Genomic DNA, 20,146 nt, shown 5'->3' with positions numbered 1-20,146 from the left:
ATTTTACAGGTAAAGTTGGGGTGCGCGTCATACACGAGTGCGCGTTATATTCGGGAAATTACGGTAAGTCATATTACTAATATTGTGTGTATTTAAAGTGCATGTGACACGAAAAAGCATGTTTATTTCATATTACACGCTGTATTTTCTGCTCCTGAATGATATGGACCGCTTGGATGTGTGTGGAAGTGATCGCTATATTTATTTAATTTTTTTAATCCCGGGCCATGAAAATGAGTGACTTCCGGCTTCGGTCTTGCATTGTGGAGGAGGGCGCTGTGATGTATACGGGTGAAGGCGTCCTCTTCACTATACAGCGTACTGTTGTGTATGAGGACTAAGGATTCAGCTGATTTTTCGGATTAATACGTTTATTTTTCGCATCACGCCAGCCAAACGGCTGCAGAAAAATCTTGCTGTATGAGGGAGAGGCGTGTGCGCCTTTTTGGAGTTTCAAAAGGTTCCCATTCACCGTGGATATTGGCCAAAACAAGCCCTACTACTGTGGGACCATTGGACTTACGAGGAAGTGAGTAAACATCTTGTTTTGTATTATGCCAAATACGAATACAGCGATTACAAAGTAAACACTACAGACTTTCTCTAAATAAAGGACTACTCACGTTTGATCATTGATTGGCATGTGAAAAGCTCTCCTCATACACATTAGCTGCATGTTAGCTGCACAACAACTGCAGCCGCCCTCCTCCGGGGAAAGAGCTGTAAATTGCTCTCTGCCGGGTGGTTTGCCGATCCGCAAAGACAATCGACAACCCAGTCGTCATGTCAAATAATCCGGGCTAGTTATGTGTGATTTTCCGCTTCGAAGACTTTGAAACATCACTCGGTTCGGGTTAGCATGTCGGCTAGCTGTCACGCCTCTTGGTTAGTTTACATTCTCCGAAGCCGGGGAAGGGAAATGACATATGTCCGATTTAGGTGTCATAAAATATCGTTCGGGAGGTGCGACAGTAAAGGTGAAGTCGACAGTTTTGACTATTATGGAGTAATTTTGCCATGTCGTCCTGAATAAGTGCATTTTTATTATTTCATATTCCATTTAGCACAAGACTGTTATTTGTCATGACCATGCCATTTATTTAGCTATTCGGGAAAAATACTTGGATAGAAAGAATATCCTGTAAAAATATTGAAGTAAAGCGACAGAAACAAGGACATTTTGCAGATCTCTTCGTCGCGTTTTCCTTGTTGTGAATAGTTCCCCCTCAACGGGCTGAGTGGTCCTTCTCAAGCCATTTATTTAGGTATTGGGGATAAATACTTGGATAAAATATCATGTAAAAATATTGGAGTAGAGAGACTGAAACAATGACATTTTGCAGGTCTCTTCGTCGCGTTTTCCTCGTTCTGGATAATTCCCCCTCAATGGGCTCTATAGTAAAACCGATGAGCCCAGTCACCCGCTGACGTCATCCACCTGTTGGGGACGCTCGAGCCCTATAATGGTAGGCGTGGCTAACCGGCAGATTAAAAGACTAATTTCTCGTCATCTGCGCTTTGCTAAATTGTTGTATATAGTCGAATCGTCTCAAAATATAATTCTAATTCAAATTATAATGCTATTTAAGACTTTTTTTCTCCTGTCGTATGCTCTTTAAGCTAATGCTTTATATGTTGTATATGAAGTATATGTGTATATGTTTTTCTTTTATGTTTAAAATCTTAATTCTGCTCACTTAGCATACTTGCTCACCTTCAACAGGCTCTTTTTTTCCACACTTATCCACCTCCACTTCACTCCTTCTGTCTCTTTCTGTCTTTTCTTCTCTCCCCTGCTCTCATCTTATAAATGTGATCTGTAGGCTGCTCATTGCGTTCTGTCAGAAAGATGGAGCGAGAGGGGGGGAAAAAACTTTTAAAGTGTGTCAACGTTTGAATTGGACTGCAATTAACTCATTCCCTGCAGTCACCACGCGTGAATACCAATTGCAAGCTAATTAAGCTTTGCACCCTTGCGTGCGCGCGCACACACACAGCCTATTTCCCTTATCCATCCTTACAGACACATGTAGAGGGGTTGAAGAGTCAATGATTTGGATGATGAAAGCAATGATAGCAGATGATTGCGCATATTTCCATGCGGTCACCATCTAATTAGGTTCTCAAATAAAAACATAATGCACATTCAGTACAGTAGTAGTAGTACCTTCCTCATCAATGCCCATGCAAAACGTGTAACTGAATATATCAAAATGTCGTCAAAATATTCGCTATATGCTGCTCTTTGCCTGATTAAGTGTGTGTGTCTGTTGCAACTCGGCTGACTCTTTTGTTTAGGCTAGTTGGGGATAATTAACAGCAGGAGTAGTGTCACGGTTTATTGGTGTTCCCCTAGATACATCCAGCCCGGCCCATTACTTCTCCCTATTAGCCTGTTGCGCGGGCCTAATGGGATTACTTGTGCACGGGATGTAATTTTGCATGAAACAGGCAAGTGATATACTTATGAAGTGTCTACAATGACAAACATGCCATACGACAAAGTATGATATACCTGCTTACTGTATCAGCATTCACACAGGCAGCAAAGTCTTGCTGAATAAATTTTAAACAATGTCACACACAATTGTGGCATCATCTGCTCCATTTTCTGTGGACGAAGTGCTAAAGTAAGCTTTATAAGATTTATACAATAAGTAACGTATTTTCTGACTAAAAGTCAGCACTTTTTCAAATTTTGGCTGGACCTACAACCAATTAGGGGTGTGTATTGCCTCATATCTGGCGATTCGTATCATGATTCACAGTTCACGATTGGTCTGATTATTCCTGATACTTCACTTGAAGATAATTATTGATATATTTGTATATCACTTTAGAAAAAAACTAATCAAAATGAACATTTTTATACATATTTATATCATGTATTCCTTAAACCTCATTAGTACTCAAGTAAAAATGTTTTTTGTTTTATGTTTGAATAGCATATGGTTTTCATGATTTTTTTTTTTTTTGGGGGGGTCTTTTTAGTGCAAACCTGCTTTTGTCCAAACCTGCAGGGTTCTAAATAATCCATGCCTCCGTTTTTGCAGTCAAAGCCTAAATGAGCCCAAAATTCAGACATATAAAAGGACTCATCCGAGCAACCACTAGAGGGCGACATACACAAATCTCCACACGGATTAGTCTAATGTTGTTACTTCAGGTGACTGCGAGGCAATGCTGCTGCACGCTGCCAACTACTGGACAGGAGTAGAAGTGCAGCCACTGAATTGTTATTTCCACAAAAAACTAGGGCTGTCAAACGATTAAAATTTTTAATCGAGTTAATTACAGCTTAAAAATTAATTAATCGTAATTAATCGCAATTAATCGCAATTCAAACCATCTATAAAATATGCCATATTTTTCTGTAAATTATTATTGGAATGGAAAGATAAGACAAGATGGATATATACATTCAACATACGGTACATAAGGACTGTATTTGTTTATTATAACAATAAATCAACAAGATGGCATTAACATTATTAACATTCTGTTAAAGTGATCCATGGATAGAAAGACTTGTAGTTCTTAAAAGATGAATATTAGTACAAGTTGTAGAAATGTTATATTAAAACGCCTCTTAATGTTTTCGTTTTAATAAAATTTGTAAAATTTTCAATCAAAAAATAAACTAGTAGCCCTATTCTGTCCTCAAAGTGTGTGAGTACACAAATTGACAGATAGCGAACATAAGTTCCAAAAAGAAATCAGACGGTGTAGCAAAGTTGCATGGGCTTTACTGAAGTCATTTCTTTTTGACAGGAGCACGTTTCTTGTATTTTTGTAAAACTGAAAATAACAAGGCAATGTGTCAATAACTTGCATAAATCACAAAATAACATAAAATGTACACACACGTGTCCATTTGAGCAGTAGCACTAGCCAATTAGCTCACAAGCATCTAACAATGTAACTGCATTTCACCATATATGTGAACAAATTCAAATACACATCATCAATAACTATCTAATGCTCATTAATATAAACAAAGGAGGAATATAACTCACAAGCGATCCATGTATTAGACACAAACAGTGTGATGGGGCTATGAGAACTGCCACTGAATACTGGATGCGGACATTAGCTGGTCTGAATAGCACTGTCTTGTGTGAGTTCAATGTCATCCTCCGTTTGGGGATGCTAAAGCGCCATAATGACAGGCAGAGACTAAACGGCATATTAAAAGACTAATTTCTCGTCATCTGCGCTATGCCAAATTGTTGTATATAGTCAGATTGTCTCAGGTGGTTGGGGGGCCTTGGTGCTGGAATTGGCGATGGGGCAGCGTATGGTCGGTTGCCAATGGGCTTACACTCACAAGGGATTCACACGATTAATAGTTTCTTGTACACTCCACCCCTCTCAATCACTTATTTTATAGACCCCTCCCCTCTTACATTGGTCAACAGGCCCCCCACATGGTGTCAACTGGAAATACACATCTAGCTGACGATAGCTCCAACATATTCATAGTTAGTGTAGGCGTTCAGTGTATTTCGTGTTGTTTGTGTTTCTTTTCTTCTGTTCCCCCATAACCCCTTCTTGTTCATTGCTTTGTCTTAATAAACGAGGTATGTTAAATGATCACAATGGGAGTGTGACATACTCCAATGTGAAGCATTAAAACTGTTCAGACCAACCGGACACTTCCATTCTCCGTGTGCAACAGCTGAATAGGACAGGTTTAAAAAAAAAAAAAAAAAAAAAAACAACAACAACAAAGGAGTGGGTTTGGTGCAATCAAATGACCTGCAGAATGATGTTACCCCTTAAATACAGCTTTCTTTAACATTTACTTACCTCTGTTACAGTTATCTCGAAGTAAATTAAGCAGTAATATTTTAAGAGTCAGATGTTTTTAAAAACTACTGTAAAAGTTCAGCAGTTTGTTCGGGTCTTGGATTTGAGGATTGTTTTGGGCTAGGGCAGTGCTTCTCAATTATTTTCTGTTACGCCCCCCCAAGGAAGACGTAAATGTTTCGCGCCCCCCCCCCAACTCTCTGCCGCCACTGTAAATAGTATCATTCGTCTATATTACTATTATAAGTACGCCTCAGCCTAACATTGTGTCCTTTTTTTTCTATTAAAGAAAAAAAGTAATATAGATCAACTTATAATAAAGTATAACTTTTTTAACATTGTGTTGCTTGTAACAGAAAAGACTTAACGCGCATTAATTTGCCTGAAGTTAAAAAAAAAAATTTAAAAAAAAGTCACATCCAAACTGTAAAAATACACTCAAGGTACATTTTTGACCATTTGATACTGAAAAATAAAATGTAATAAAATCAGTAAATAATAACAAATTCAAATTGATTAGAAACATTTACTCTTCAGGACAACGTGCCAAAAAATTTGACCGAAAAACAAAACTGAATAGAAGGGGGGGAAAAAAGTCTTTGGACAGAAGGAAAGTTTTTATTTTCGCTGATTCACCACAGTGCTCACTGGTTTACTGATATAACACTGACAAAGCGGGACGATTGTGACAATTGGCAATATTCGGCACATTTTCGCTGAAAAACAATCAAGCGGCTTATCAATGAGATTGAGGTCGAATGTCTTTAAGTGGCGTCTTAACTGATTTGGCTTCTCCGCTATAATCATTTTTAGACTCAGTAAACAGTGGTCTTTCCTCATTTCCCACTATATTAAAAGTCAAAGGCAAACGGCCCGAAAAAAGCGCATTCTCGGCGGCCGAGTTAGAACCGTAGGTGAGGGCGGTGGTCGTGACGATCCCAAGCCGAAAACGGCACTTCTCGGCCGGACACGTGAGAACCGAAGAAGACAGTGGGTCGCTGCGTGAGTCCAGCTCTGCATGAGTCTCTTCCGTGTGCTCTTGCTTACTTCAAAAATACTGCACGCACTTTGAAAATGAGAGCGCCACTGCCACCCACGGAGTGGATGTGCAAGTACACTTTATTCTAGTACGGAAAAAAAATTAAAAAAATAAAAGCATGTTCCCCGAGGTCACTCGCGCCCCCCCTGGCATCGCTCTGCGCCCCGCTGGGGGGGCGCGCCCCACCATTTGAGAAGTACTGGGCTAGGGCAATTTGACATTACCTTGTGAATTAAGAGGCTGGTAAAGATAGATTGCCAACAGTTTTGATACAGTGGCAAAAATTGCTTTGTTTAACCAATAAGTACCAGTGTCACTGTTACATGTTTGTATGTGTTCATGTGTCATTCTTAATGATGAAATTTGAAGATCCAAGCTATTATACATTGTCGGTTGTGGGTTAGACATTTTTAGGCCTTAAAACGACAATCACACAGCATTCTGTATGCAATTTATTTATTGCTCTGAATGACTTATCAATAGTGCAAATAGTGGGACTTTATTAATTAGTTGTTAATTATTTAACTTACCTTAGTTTGGTCTGGTTGTGTGTCCCAGTAAACGAAATTAGATTGAAACAGATCACTTTCAACCCCACTGTCTTTTTAAGAAGAGCCATCTAGCGTTTGTTGTAAAAACGTCAAAAGCTGATATACTTTGGCATTCATACATTTATTGATCCCATCATTAAATCTTCATCACTGTTTCTGTGGTCCAGTGTGCTGTCAGAGTGTTCTTGTGAACTTTTACCGATCTGACGCTCATGTTTTACTACATTACTTGTCTCTCACTTGCTAAAAGCTGATCACAACAATGATGTCAGATTTAATAGAGACACCCGTCTTCAGCCACACTGGAGAAGGTTTATAATGATTTTACACCAATGAGCATTGATTGCAAGGCTTTTATACACTATTGTCTAAAACTGGTGTCACAAATGATGGAAGACACTGATTTAGTCCAGTTTGGAATTCTGACCATACGACAATCACAATTTGTGCAAACATGTTCTGATGTAGCTGAGATGACTGATTTAGCTTCTGGCTTCTACAATGAAGCATATACATTATACACTGTTCCTTAACTTGTGAACTTCTGTTTCAATAATTAGACAGTGTGTTTCATTTCCCTCCCTCTTTTCTGGTTTATGTAGGGCGCAATGGTGGCTGTTAGTGCACAAGGGGACGGGGGCCGCCTCTACAATGATGGAAAATGGCACCACATCATGGCCAAAAGGCGAGGGGCCGTGGGAACAATCGTTGTGAACAATCAATACAGAGGTAACTCATTCATACCGACCGTTGAATGTATTGCCTTTTTGCGTGGGTGTATAAGTGTTAATGCTAGTCTTTGTAAATGTAAAGCTGTTAATGTAAATAGCGTAGGATGTCGAAGAAATTGTGTCTGTCTGCTTCATTGTGTGTAAATTTCCCAGTTGTTGAGGTATTAACCAGGTTAATCCCAGCTAGTGTTTGAGGAATCTAGGAAGGAAACTACTGCTTTACAAGAAAGGCACACACATAATCATACAAAGAATCATACTCTGTTGGCTTTCACATTTTTCATGTATGTGATTAACTCAGTGAATTGCATTTTACCACTTTTAGACATCTATTTTTTTTTTCCTTTTAAGAAAAGTAAAAGTGCACCTTTAATTAGAGATGGAAATCCCACGGTCTCGCACACAGACAATATTATCTCGATATACTCCGAACTCCTGTATGTATCCTAGTTTTTTTATATCTCGATAATAAATATACTTTATATACTTTTGATGGCCTGCTGTAAAAGTAATTAATAAATTTGTAGATACTAGACTTTTTTTAGTGGCTGTTTTTTTTCACAACGTAGTAGCAGCGGATGTGCTCACCACATGATAACTGATAAATTTTCATTCAACATTTGTTTGTGCACCATACATATTTTGTGTTGTGTAGTAATTTCTTAAACCCCTGGTTCTCTTGTATAAGGGCTTCTAGTGACAGTTATGCGTAATTGATTTTAGAAATATCAGCACTTTAGAGTCGAGTCGTTTAAATTTGGTACATTGCTAAAATTGGGGATATAATTATTTTTTAATGGTGCATATTTTACTATTTGTTTGACAACATATATTATCATATCGCTCACTACTACTGTATACCAATAACTAGGGGTGTAACGGTACACAAAAATCTCGGTTCGGTACGTACTTCGGTTTTGAGGTCACGGTTCAGTTCGTTTTCGGTACAGTAAGAAAACAAAATGCAAAATATACACTTACCGGCCACTTGATTAGGTACACCATGCTAGTAACGGGTTGTATCCCCTTTTGCCTTCAGAACTGCCTCAATTCTTCGTGGCATAGATTCAACAAGTTGCTGAAAGCATTCCTCAGAGAGTTTGGTCCATATTGACATGATGGCATCACACAGTTGGTGCAGATTTGTCGGCTGCACATCCATGATGCGAATCTCCCGTTCCACCACATCCTAAAGATGCTCTATTGGTTTGAGATCTGGTGACTGCGGAGGCCATTTGAGTACAGTGAACTCATTGTCATGTTCAAGAAACCAGTCTGAGAGGATTGCAGCTTTATGACATGGCGCATTATCCTGCTGAAAGTAGCCAGGTAGGCTGTGGCGTTCCAACAATGCTCAATTGGTACCAAGGGGCCCAAAGAGTGCCAAGAAAATATTCCCCACACCATTACACCACCACCACCGGCCTGAACCGTTGATACAAGGCAGGATGGATCCATGGTTTCATGTTGTTGACGCCAAATTCTGACCCTACCATCCGAATGTCGCAGCAGAAATCGAGACTCATCAGACTAGGCAACGTTTTTCCAATCTGCTATTGTCCAATTTCAATGAGCTTGTGCAAATTGTAGCCTCGGTTTCCTGTTCTTAGCTGAAAGGAGTGGCACCCGGCGTGGTCTTCTACTGCTGTAGCCCATCTGCCTCAAAGTTCGACGTACTGTGCGTTCAGAGATGCTCTTCTGCCTACCTTGGTTGTAACGGGTGGTTATTTGAGTCACTGTTGCCTTTCCATCAGCTCGAACCAGTCTGGCCATTCTCCTCTGACCTCTGGCATCAACAAGGCATTTCCGCCCTCAGAACTGCCGCTCACTGGATATTTTTTCTTTTTCGGACCATTCTCTGTAAACCCTAGAGATGGTTGTGCGAGAAAATCCCAGTAGATCAGCAGTTTCTGAAATACTCAGACCAGCCCTTCTGGCACCAACAACCATGCCACGTTCAAAGTCACTCAAATCACCTTTCTTCCCCATACTGATGCTCGGTTTGAATTGCAGGAGATTGTCTTAAACCATTTCTACATGCCTAAATGCACTGAGTTGCCGCCATGTGATTGGCTGATTAGAAATTAAGTGTTAACGAGCAGTTGGACAGGTGTACCTAATAAAGTGGCCGGTGAGTGTAAATGTGCTAGTTGTTTATTACACACCTTTGTGCTTTCAACTATAGGAACATTAGCCAAACTAGAATTCTGCTCAAAAAGTAGCGGGTATTTAAAGATAATCCAACAACAATTTGCCTTTCAGACCCCACGTATTGGTTAGCTTTCTTACTGAAAGAAAGAAGAAAAAAGAAGTCCCCTGCTAAAGAGAAAAGCAATCCCAATGACAAAGATTTTAACATGTATTTTACAAATGAAATGCTTCAATGAATCTTTTTTTTTCTTTCTTATGAACGGTTTTCAAAAGCTTTATTGGTGGATTTTCTTAAGTTAAAGCGCCACACAGAAATTAATAAATGTAATTGTGTAAGCAGGATTTGTGTATTATTCTTATTATTTAATCACAGGTGTTTTAGGTCATTTCAATTTATTTAATTGGGCTATTATTTATTTTGTTATGTGTTTATATTTTACAAATGTGATGTAGTATTCATTTACTGTATATTGTATATTTTAGGTTGTATAACTTTAGTTCCTATGTAAATATTAGTTCCTACTTGTTTTGTTGTGGTAGAAGGGTTTTGTATTGAACACGGGGCCGTGTTGGTTATTATTATAGCAAAGAAGACAGCAGTAAATCAACAAAGACAAGTCAAATGTGCCCCGATCTACCACTCAAGAGATCTGATGGACTCAAAAAGTAGGTTACAATTGCATTAGTTTGAAAATCGACTGGATCCACCGTATTTTTACACGAGTGACTTCCGGTCTGCCCTTTCCTAGCTACGGGTAGTTGTATTGACGCAGGAGGGTCGCGTCTCGTGTCAAATAATAAACTCTGCCGTTCTTTTCGCGTGCGTCGTGTTGAGCCGCTTCTGGGACGCGTCTAATACGCGGCCGCACTGCGACTGGTGTGCATTGGCTGATTGACTTTAATGCCCGCGTTTCACTGCGTTCTTGCAGCGGCTACGTTGTCGCGCCGTTGACGTTTCTGGGTTATACTGTCCTACCGTGTTGGTCCTCATTATAGTAGAGAAAATGGAGTAAATATAATCCACACAAAGAAACTCTAACCCGATCGACTCACAGCCTCGAAAAGTAAGGGTTACATTACGTCAGAAACTCGTTCGGTACGCCTCCGTTTCGAACCGAGCACCACATACCGAAACAGTTCAATACAAATACATGTACCGTTACACCCTTACCAAAAACTATACGATCACAATGCAGTCATTTATGAATACAGTGATCCCTCCCTACTCCGCGCTTCAAACTTCGCGCTGACAGAATTTTTTTTCCCCAATTAAAAAAATAAATGAATACAGATGAGCCGATCACTTAGTCTCACTCCCCCTTCTGCTGTTCTTTGTTGGTCAGGCAGTGCATTGGAGTTGCATATTGAATTTGACAATGATTGACAGACCTTTAATGTTTGATCTTGCCACAGATGCTTGGAAGCCGAAGCTTCAAAGCGCCGCATGCGTCAACTATCATTTAACTTTTTAAACAGTTGCTGTGGCAACTCATTGTGTGTAAGTGAGCAGCTTGAGCGGATTTGAATGAACTCACTCAATGAAGCATTCAATAAAGAAACATTTTTGTGCTTTATTCTTGTTTTTAAAAAATTCGGCAGGTAAGTAATATGCTCAAAACTTATCATAATCATTACATCTGAAGTTTATGAAGTTGAAGTTGAACATTTATTTAAAATGTATATATATACATGTTTGGTTTTTTTTTTTTACTATACTCGGGGGAAAAATGTGAAAAAATGTCTTAAATGTATCTCTAATGCTAAATCTGAATAAACACATTGAACATAAAAAAAAAAAAAAAAAAAAACTTATTTTAACTTATCGCGGTTCTGGTCCCTATTTACAACGAAAAACAAGGGATCACTGTATATTAAATGAAAAGTTATACAAGAACTCCTTCTTTTCTTCTAACCTTCGGTCTCCTCTAATAGTTCCATATCATACTGACACAAATACTGCACTATACTAGGTAGTTCTTCAGCCTCCAGTGGCAGCACTATAATTGGTGAAAATACAGGAGTGTTTATTGGAGGACTACCGGAAGATTTCATTCTGCGACGGAAAGATTCAGGTGAATGAAAACCCTCCCTGTCTATGAATATGAAAGAAATGATCATGAAGTACATTCATATTCTTTGTATATTTTCAGTATTTTTGTCATTTAAATATGTCCATGCAAACATTTACTCATTCTCAACAGCATATTGATCTTTGGCGGCATATTTTAGGCATAAAACCAGCCGTGTAAAAAAACTTCCTAAGACTTTCCTCCCTCTCTGCCCACTAGGGGCTGCCCAGTTGATGCGACAGGGGTTTTCTGGTTGCCTGAGAGATGTGCGTTTCAAGATGACTGACGGCCCCTTGGAGGAGTGGAGATCTCTGGACTGGACTAAAGCCACAAATAAAATGTCAGCCTATGAAAGCTGGGAGGGATGCCCGATTCATACTGCTGAAGGAGCCCATTTTCTGGGTCATGGTAGGACACTGTCGATTGTTGTTGATATTAATGGTGCAGATTTGTAGCTTAAGTGATTTTATTGTGCCTGTCATTTCAATACGAAGCGAAGCGAAGATTTGCGGTATGATATATTAAAAGGGAATATCAGTCATAATTAATCCCGCACTGAATTCTGGATTTCAACCTTTTGTTGATGTGTGTATCCACTAACATGTATGTTACTTCCTATTATATGTAGGTTACCTGGAGTTAAACAGAGATGTGTTTAGCGGAGGAAAGGACTTTGACATCTCAATGCACTTTAGAACAGATCATCTCAATGCACTTTTGTTCTTTGCATACAATACACAGACGGATGATTTTATCCTGGTATGTTTTGCCTCATTGAAGTGTGAGTTGAAGTATATTTTAAAAACACTAAACGTTGTAATATTTCTTCTGTAAATGTGTATTTTTAGGTGGAGCTGAAGGGCGGCCTCCTCTCGTTTGTTCTCTCAGTCGACAGTCACGTGACTGAGTTAAGCATGTGGGCGGGACTTAGCTACTGCGATGGAGGCTGGAAGCAGCTCTCACTGGGAAAGCGTGGTTCACTACTCTCAGCTGCTGTCGATGACTGGGCAGAGCAGACGAAAGGACCAGATGCAATGGGAAGGCTTAGGGTTGACTCCCCATTATACTTGGGTGGAGTGCCTAGTCAGCTCACACATAGAGCTTTGGACATCCACAGTCACAGACATGGTGAGGGTGTGTGTATCCACCAAATGATTGGGCAAATTTGATTACATTAGTTACATTGGTGGTGATCGACATTCACTCTGTTTAAACTGGAATATATTGGACATGTATGGTCATCAAAAATATTTGATTTAAATATTTATAAGGAAAGTCACTATTTTTGGTGATTAAAACATTGATAAAATAATATTGACAATTTTGCCTTTAACCAGAAAAAGACTTTGCGTCCACATATGAGTAGGGTTGGGCATTAACAATTCCGGTTCCAATTCTGATTCCACGTTTCGATTCCGGTTCTGAACGATTACGATTCTTTTAAGAGGCAGGGTCAAAAAAAAAAAATGTAGGGTCCAAAAAATTGCATAGTTTAGATTAGTCTTAACTTCTCGACGTTTTTTGAAATTAAATGAACTTCTCACAGGGATAATTATAACTTGTATATACAGTGCCCTCCATAATTATTGGCACCCCTGGTTAGGATGTGTTTTTCAGCTTCTAATATATTTTTTTTTTAATTCAAATAATATGGGACCTTAATGGAAAAAAAGAGAAAAATCCAACCTTCAATACAAGTGCATTTATTCAGTGGGGAAAAAATCCCACATAAAGAAATAATTATTTGACATCAAATAATGTGTGTCACAATTATTAGCACCCCTGGTGTTAATACTTTGTACACGGTCCCAGTTGAAGCCTGGGATGGTGTGCTATGGTCAGATGGGACCAAGATTGAGCTTTTTGGCAACAAACACTCTAAGTGGGTCTGGCGTGCCATGAAAGATGCGCATGCTGAAAAGCACCGCACCGTACAATACCCACTGTGAAGTATGGGGGTGGGTCAGTGATGCTGTGGGACTGTCTTCCAAAGGCCCTGGGAACCTTGTTAGGGTGCATGGCATCATGAATGCTTTGAAATACCAGGACATTTTCAATCAAAATCTGTTGCCCTCTGCCCGAAAGCTGAAGATGGGTTGTCACTGGGTCTTTCAGCAAAACAATGACCCTAAACATATGGCCAAATCTACACAGAAATGGTTCACCAGACACAAAAGATTAGGTGTTTTGTTGGCAAAAGGGGGTTGTACAAAGTATTAACACCAGGGGTGCTAATAATTGTGACACACATTACTTGATGTCAAATAATTATTTCTTTATGTGGGATTTTTTCCCCTCTGAATACAGTAAATGCACTTGTATTGACGGTTGGATTTTTCCATTAAGGTCCCATATTATTTGAATAAAATTAAAAAATATATGTATATATTAGAAGCTAATAAACACATCTTAACCAGGGGTGCTAATAATTATGGAGGGCACAGTAAATATCAGTCTTTAAACTCGAGCAATTTTTTTCCGCTCGGCGGTCAGGGCATTAAAACAAGGAATCGAAATTTAAAAATTCGAATGATTCCAGGAGCATCTGAGTGTTAGAACCGGTTCCCATCGATGCTCGATGCCCAACCCTTCATATGAATACAGCACATTATTGATCCTATAGGCCGCAATATCATCATTTGGTGTATAGTACAAGTGTGGCCTTCATGAGCCAAAATGTGATGTAATCATGTGTAGTTACGAGTATTTTCATGCTCATTGGCTGCCTTAGAAAACGCTAGACATCCAATTCATTTACACCGAGGACTGGCTGTGAATGCATTTCTTTTAATGCTATTGACGGCACTAGACGTCCAGTCCATTTGGCTTTAGGGTTGGCAGTGACTATTTGCTGCCAGCTCTCCCAGTCTAAATGGATTGAACATCTAGCGCAGCCAATGAGTTACATGGATTCCCTATAAATGGCCAGTGATGATTTGACAAGTGTCATGACAAAACCAAATGGATTGAGTAAAAGGAAAACCTGGTGAGGATTTGCCAGCCAATTTCACACTCCCCTACATACAGGACTACCACATATTACCGTATTGGCCCGAATATAAGACGATGTTTTTTGCACTGAAATAAGATTGAAAAAGAGGAGGTCGTCTTATAACTGCGGTCTATAAAAAAAAAAAAAAAAAAAAAAAAAAAAAACTGCGGCCTAGACATATACCCATTCACGACGCTTGATGGCGCCAGTCATCAATGAATCGAATGCTGAACGCGACTCGGGCAGCCAAAGGGAACCCCTGACACGAAGAAGAAAGTGGTAAGAAGGAAAAGAGAAGAAAATACCGGTAATAGAAGAGATAACCGAAAATGGAGAAACTTCGCGACAATTTGGAGAAAAGTGGGTCGAAGATTGGCCAGGTTAACCGGTGTTTGGCCATTCCTTACTACGCGGCGAAACGTCCTACACAATGCTCAGGGCGCTTGCATATGCATTCACACGCATGCGCACATCGGTTGGAAGCGGCGAGTACTCACTATTTTTGTTTTTATTTAGTTATTTAGAACCTTTTCACAGCCTCAAAGATACTTTTTGCATGTATTACCCTCTCATACTTTTAACCATTGTGTTTTTTTGTGTTAGCTTTGAAGCAGTTGACCACATTAGTCACGTAGCGTATTTAAATCGTCCTTATTTGACATAACTACATTTAAGTATTTTCTGCAGGCATTTCTTTAGTACGTTATTCCTGTATGCATCTAAACAAAACAAGTTTAGAGCGCACGGTAGTAATTTAGGTGTCAAATTCGACTAATGTAGGACGTTTCGCCGATGTAGGACATTTTGGCAGAACACCGGCAGCTGAGGAGAAGTTATGACGCAAACTTCAAGTTGATGGTGATAAATGAGGCGGTGTCTTCAAACAACTGCAAAGCGGCTGTGAAATATGGTGTCACAGAGTGTAATGTACGGAGATGGAGAGCTCAAAAAGATCGCCTAAAAAATGCTCAGTCAGAGAAAAGCTTTCCGTGGTCGTTTCTGTATAAAAATTAATTTGGTGTTCAAAAAGTCTTTTTTCAAACTTAAGTCTTGAAAAAGAGGGGGTCGTCTTATAATCGGGGTCGTCTTATATTCGGGCCAATACGGTATTAATTGGAACAGGCATGAAAATCACTCACCTTTCGGCCAAATTCGCCTTTTTCAAGTCAAAAAGGGGGTGACCTATGTGAATTGTGTAGATCCGAGGAGAATTTTTATTTTTTTTTGGGGGGGGGGGGGGGGGGTCCATCTAACTAACTAACGATATGTTTTATTGAAGTTTGTAAGCCTGTCGTGATATGCAATGAGTCAATTTATCGCAAGGTAAATAAAAATGAGGGCGGTAATTTTCACGGCTGTGTTTTATCACCGCGTGCGTGCATACATTTGTGCGTGCGTGTAGATGACATATGAGACTCCAGTTGTTATGTCCAGATATTTATTGGTCAACAACACGCCGTAGAATTACAGTTCACACATACAAAATAAGGAAACACATCTGTATTAAACATTGTAAACGTTAGCATTGCTACACTGAGACTAATGGGGAAAAAAGACAATTTACTTTAGCCTGCTATAAAACATTGGAAGTCTTTTCCAAAACGCAAACTTGCAGTTAAAAGGTGACACGTCAAACATGAAAAATTGCTGGTTAACAGCATTTGCAAAAGAAAAAATGAAAGAAAAATCCATCAGTGACACCACAAGCAATAACGAAAAGTGCTTATTGCAGAGTGTAAAGTTGTTAGCGGTTTAGCGAACATACTTCCGCTGAACATTTCAAAATAAAGGCACATCACAATTTCTGGAGTTAATCCCACATAGTTCAGAATTAATACTATAATATGTAAATACTATAATACTACAGAATTCAGATTTTACACTAAGAATAACTTTAAAATGACACACTTTTCAAAAAATATGATTGGCAATTAATATTATAATTATAATAATACTATTATATATAGTAGTATACTATAATAAAATGCGAGACATTTTTTTAATGAGAATTGTTTTGAATAATGTTGGAAAGGCGGTGTTCTGAATCTGTTTACATTCCATTCTTTCGCACTAGTTAATGCTATCAGCTAAGCCTGCACAATATATCGTTTGAACATCGCCATCGCAATGTGCGCATGCGCAATCGTCACATCGCAGGACGTGCAATTTTTTTTCTTTTTTTCAACATTTAAACTTTTGTTTTACTACATGAACGCAGCAAGTGTGCAGATCCTGGATTAAACTGATTTATAAAAATTAGGGCCGATGGCGCCATTTTTCTGAGCATCAGAATTTAAAAACAACATATATTCATGTTTTTCAGCACCACAGTGTCTCACTCTCCCTCCTGCTAGGCAGCGCGACCAAACTGTTTTTCTTCGTCAACAATGCAGCTATCCCAAACAGAGCTATTCAAGTTATTTTGTGAAAATTTTCTCGTTTTAATATTGCAATATAATATTCGCAAAAACTCCCCCAAAATTACAATGATAGTTTTTTCCAATATCGTTCAGGCCTACTATCAGCATTTGACCTCAGTGTTCATGTGTGATTAATTATTGTTATTTACATGTTTTTTTGTACTTTAATAAAGAATTTAAGTGTTCCAAAATGGTTTTGTGAATCAATAAGCGTCAACAAAAATTTCATTGCTAAATTAGTAAATTATTTGTTGACTAATTGTAAAAATAGTCGGCTGACTAATCGGGAGAAAATTAGTCGTTTGGGACAGCCCTACCGGAACATATTTCCTCCAAACACTTCTCACCATTTTAACCCCTGACCCATTTAACCCCTGATTGGAACCAATTGCATAAATAAGCCTTTATAAAGGTTTTTGGTAAAGCTTTAGTCAATAAATATGTAATATTGAGAAAGAGACTCCTTATCCAATTCTTCTTTCCCTCTGTTTTTCCCCCATTTCTTCTCCCTCACAGGCTTTGGTGGTTGCATAAGAGGCCTCACCATTCAAAGTGATAAAACAAGCCCCCTTGCCAGTCAAAGTGTTAATCTGTCTGTAGCCTCAGGACGCTCTGTTAGAATCTACCTCGATGGTTGTCCTAACAGTGAAAGTCGTTACAACTGCAGGGGCAATGATTCCGTGTTGGCCTTCACTGGTAGAGTGACACATGCCTTTGATTACAGTCTACAGCCATTCACTGGTAAGAATTGCAAATCATATTTTTCATCAACTCTTTCTGTCTGACCTGTAGACTACATAAGATGGGTGTATTTGGGAAGTATGATGTCACAGTTTCCCCACAATTACCAGTCTCCCCTGTGAAATGTGAATTACTGCGGTGAACATGGAATGCATGTTACATGCATATATATATATATATATATATATATATATATATATATATATCAAGGTCACCAACTCTTTTGATCATTATTTTTGTGTGTGTATTTTTCTATCTCATACATGTATTACATCAAAACAAATAAACTAAATACGAGAAATGCCGTAAGCACTCCAGATAAATGCTGTAGCTTTATGGGTTAGCTGGGGACTGCTGGGAAAAAAAAAAAAAAAACCGCATCTGAACATCAGGCTTTTTCAGCATGACATTGCTCTATAAACATTACTGAGAGTGGAGATTTACGTGGCTTTCACAGACAGGCTTGCACACACACACACCCCTACACATATTCTCCAAAATTACACTTGACCTTGCATGAGCTGTAGGCGGAGCACTGCACTTTTGACTTAGCTGTGTTTTAGAATTGAAAATGCAAATTTGGAATGTGTATGGTGCAAAGTCGAGGTAAATGAATATAAGGCTCACTAAGAATGCTGCTAAATTCTGTCTGGTCATGCGACACAAAGGGGTCCTGGTGAATTTATGTAAGGTTTTTGTCAGCAGAGGGGCTAATCAAATATGTGACACTTTTTCTGTTCTTTTTCATTATTAGCAAATTTGATGTGATGGTTGGCATCAAGGTATAATGTATCAGACTGGCATATATTCTGTAATTATTACATTATTTTACTTGTTTTGACTAACTCTTAAACCTTTTTCCATGTCTTGTAAAAGCATTATTAATAGAGGCTTTTTGATATGTGCCTTAATTGCCAATTCTCACGTTGTTTGCAATTGTGATTTTATTATGAGTAAAATAGAAACGTCTGTCTCCTGGATAACAGATAACGAAGTCACGTTTGATTTTTTTTTTTTTTTTTTTAATGACTATTTCAACCATTTTACATTCAGGTAGTCCTTACTTCAAAGACAATTCCATGCTAGGTCCAGCGGTTTAATGATTTTTGCTCAGTTTGGTCAATTTTGTCCCCGACTATAAGCAAATTAGATCACTGTTCATCATATTACTTATCTGTCAGCAGTCACATCATCCATTAAATACCAACGAGCCAATTCACTTAGCATCCATACATTCTAGTACCATAATCCTGTCTCCATCATGTTTGACACATGATGTACTGTGCTTTGGATCATAAGCTGTTCCTTATCTTTTTTGTTTTTTTTCCCTTCCCATCATTCTTAAACAGTATACTCATACTGTATATATAACAAATTCAGGATTTAATATCTATGGGGCTCTTTTGTTATTAAATGTGGCAAATAGTTTGCATCTTGTCAACATTCTTTACTACACTTACACTAAATCCATGAATGCTCGTGCTATGCATGTACATCACTAAAACTACAGGAAACTTATCGACAGAATTCCTATCAATCCACCCTCGTCATTTATTAAGCACAGTTTTTGTGCAATCAGTGCACACAATCTTTAAGAACTATCTCTCTCAGTAGTACTACAGAATGGCCTAATCCACTGAACCATGAATGTCCTAAATTTGCTTACTTGATATACTCAATCCGTCCAGTTTTGTCACCCCTTACTTTAGTTGGTTTGCGAGGTGCTGGAATCTCGTAGTGCTGGCAATGGGTAAAAGGTGGACTGTAACTTGAAAGGGTCGTCAGGTAGTAACTGAACTTCATCATTAGGTAGGACTTGACCCCGTATTGCTTTCCTCAACAGCAGACGAATATACCACTACACCGGCAGTGATACTTATAATATACCACTACACCGGCAGTGATACTTTTAACACAAGAAAGCCCACCCGTCTCATCAGACCATAGGACATGGTTCCAGTAATCCATTTGCTTTGTTGATGTGTCTTCAGCAAACTGTTTGCGGGCTTTCTTGTGTACCGTCTTCAGAAGAGGCTTTCTCCGGGGGTGACAGCCATGCACACCAATTTGATGTAGAGTGCGGCGTATGGTCTGAGCACTAACAGGCTGACACCCCTCCTCTTCAATCTCTGCAGCAATGCTGACAGCACTCCTGTAACGAGTCACATGACATTTTGGAGGGAAAATGTCAAGCAGTACTTAATTTGGACATTTAGGGATGTACGTAGTCTCTAAGGGGTGTACTCACTTTTGTTGCCAGGGGTTTAGATATTAATGGCTATATTTTGAGTTATTTTGAGGAGAAAATAAATTAACTAGGGCTGTCACATGATTACAATTTTTAATCGAGTTAATTACAGCTTAAAAATTAATTAATCGTAATTAATCGCAATTCAAACCATCAATAAAATATCCCAAATTTTTCTGTAAATTATTGTTGGAATGGAAAGATAAGACACAAGATGGATATATACAGTCCATTTAACATACGGTACATAAGTACTGTATTTGTTTATTATAACAATAAATCAACAAGATGGCATTAACATTATTAAAATTCTGTTAAAGCGATCCATGGATAGAAAGACTTGTAGTTTTTAAAAGATGAATGTTAGGGTTAGGGTTAAATGTTATAGAAATTTT

At 38.7% G+C, this 20,146-nt stretch overlaps 1 protein-coding gene across 1 annotated transcript in view; it reads left to right on the top strand.

Moving 5' to 3' along the window:
• ush2a (Usher syndrome 2A (autosomal recessive, mild)) overlaps positions 1-20,146 on the top strand; it is a 428,293-nt gene that overhangs the window by 144,222 nt on the left and 263,925 nt on the right. The window contains exons 31-36 of the mRNA XM_057848749.1: positions 7,002-7,128; positions 11,252-11,353; positions 11,570-11,758; positions 11,979-12,109; positions 12,199-12,478; positions 17,279-17,503. Of these exons, the coding sequence (XP_057704732.1) occupies positions 7,002-7,128; positions 11,252-11,353; positions 11,570-11,758; positions 11,979-12,109; positions 12,199-12,478; positions 17,279-17,503 (1,054 nt within the window). The remainder of the gene's footprint in view (positions 1-7,001; positions 7,129-11,251; positions 11,354-11,569; positions 11,759-11,978; positions 12,110-12,198; positions 12,479-17,278; positions 17,504-20,146) is intronic.

The sequence above is a fragment of the Corythoichthys intestinalis genome, chromosome 1 (assembly GCF_030265065.1).
Source record: "Corythoichthys intestinalis isolate RoL2023-P3 chromosome 1, ASM3026506v1, whole genome shotgun sequence".
Lineage (NCBI taxonomy): Eukaryota > Metazoa > Chordata > Actinopteri > Syngnathiformes > Syngnathidae > Corythoichthys > Corythoichthys intestinalis.
This window is presented reverse-complemented; position numbering and strand designations above follow the sequence as displayed.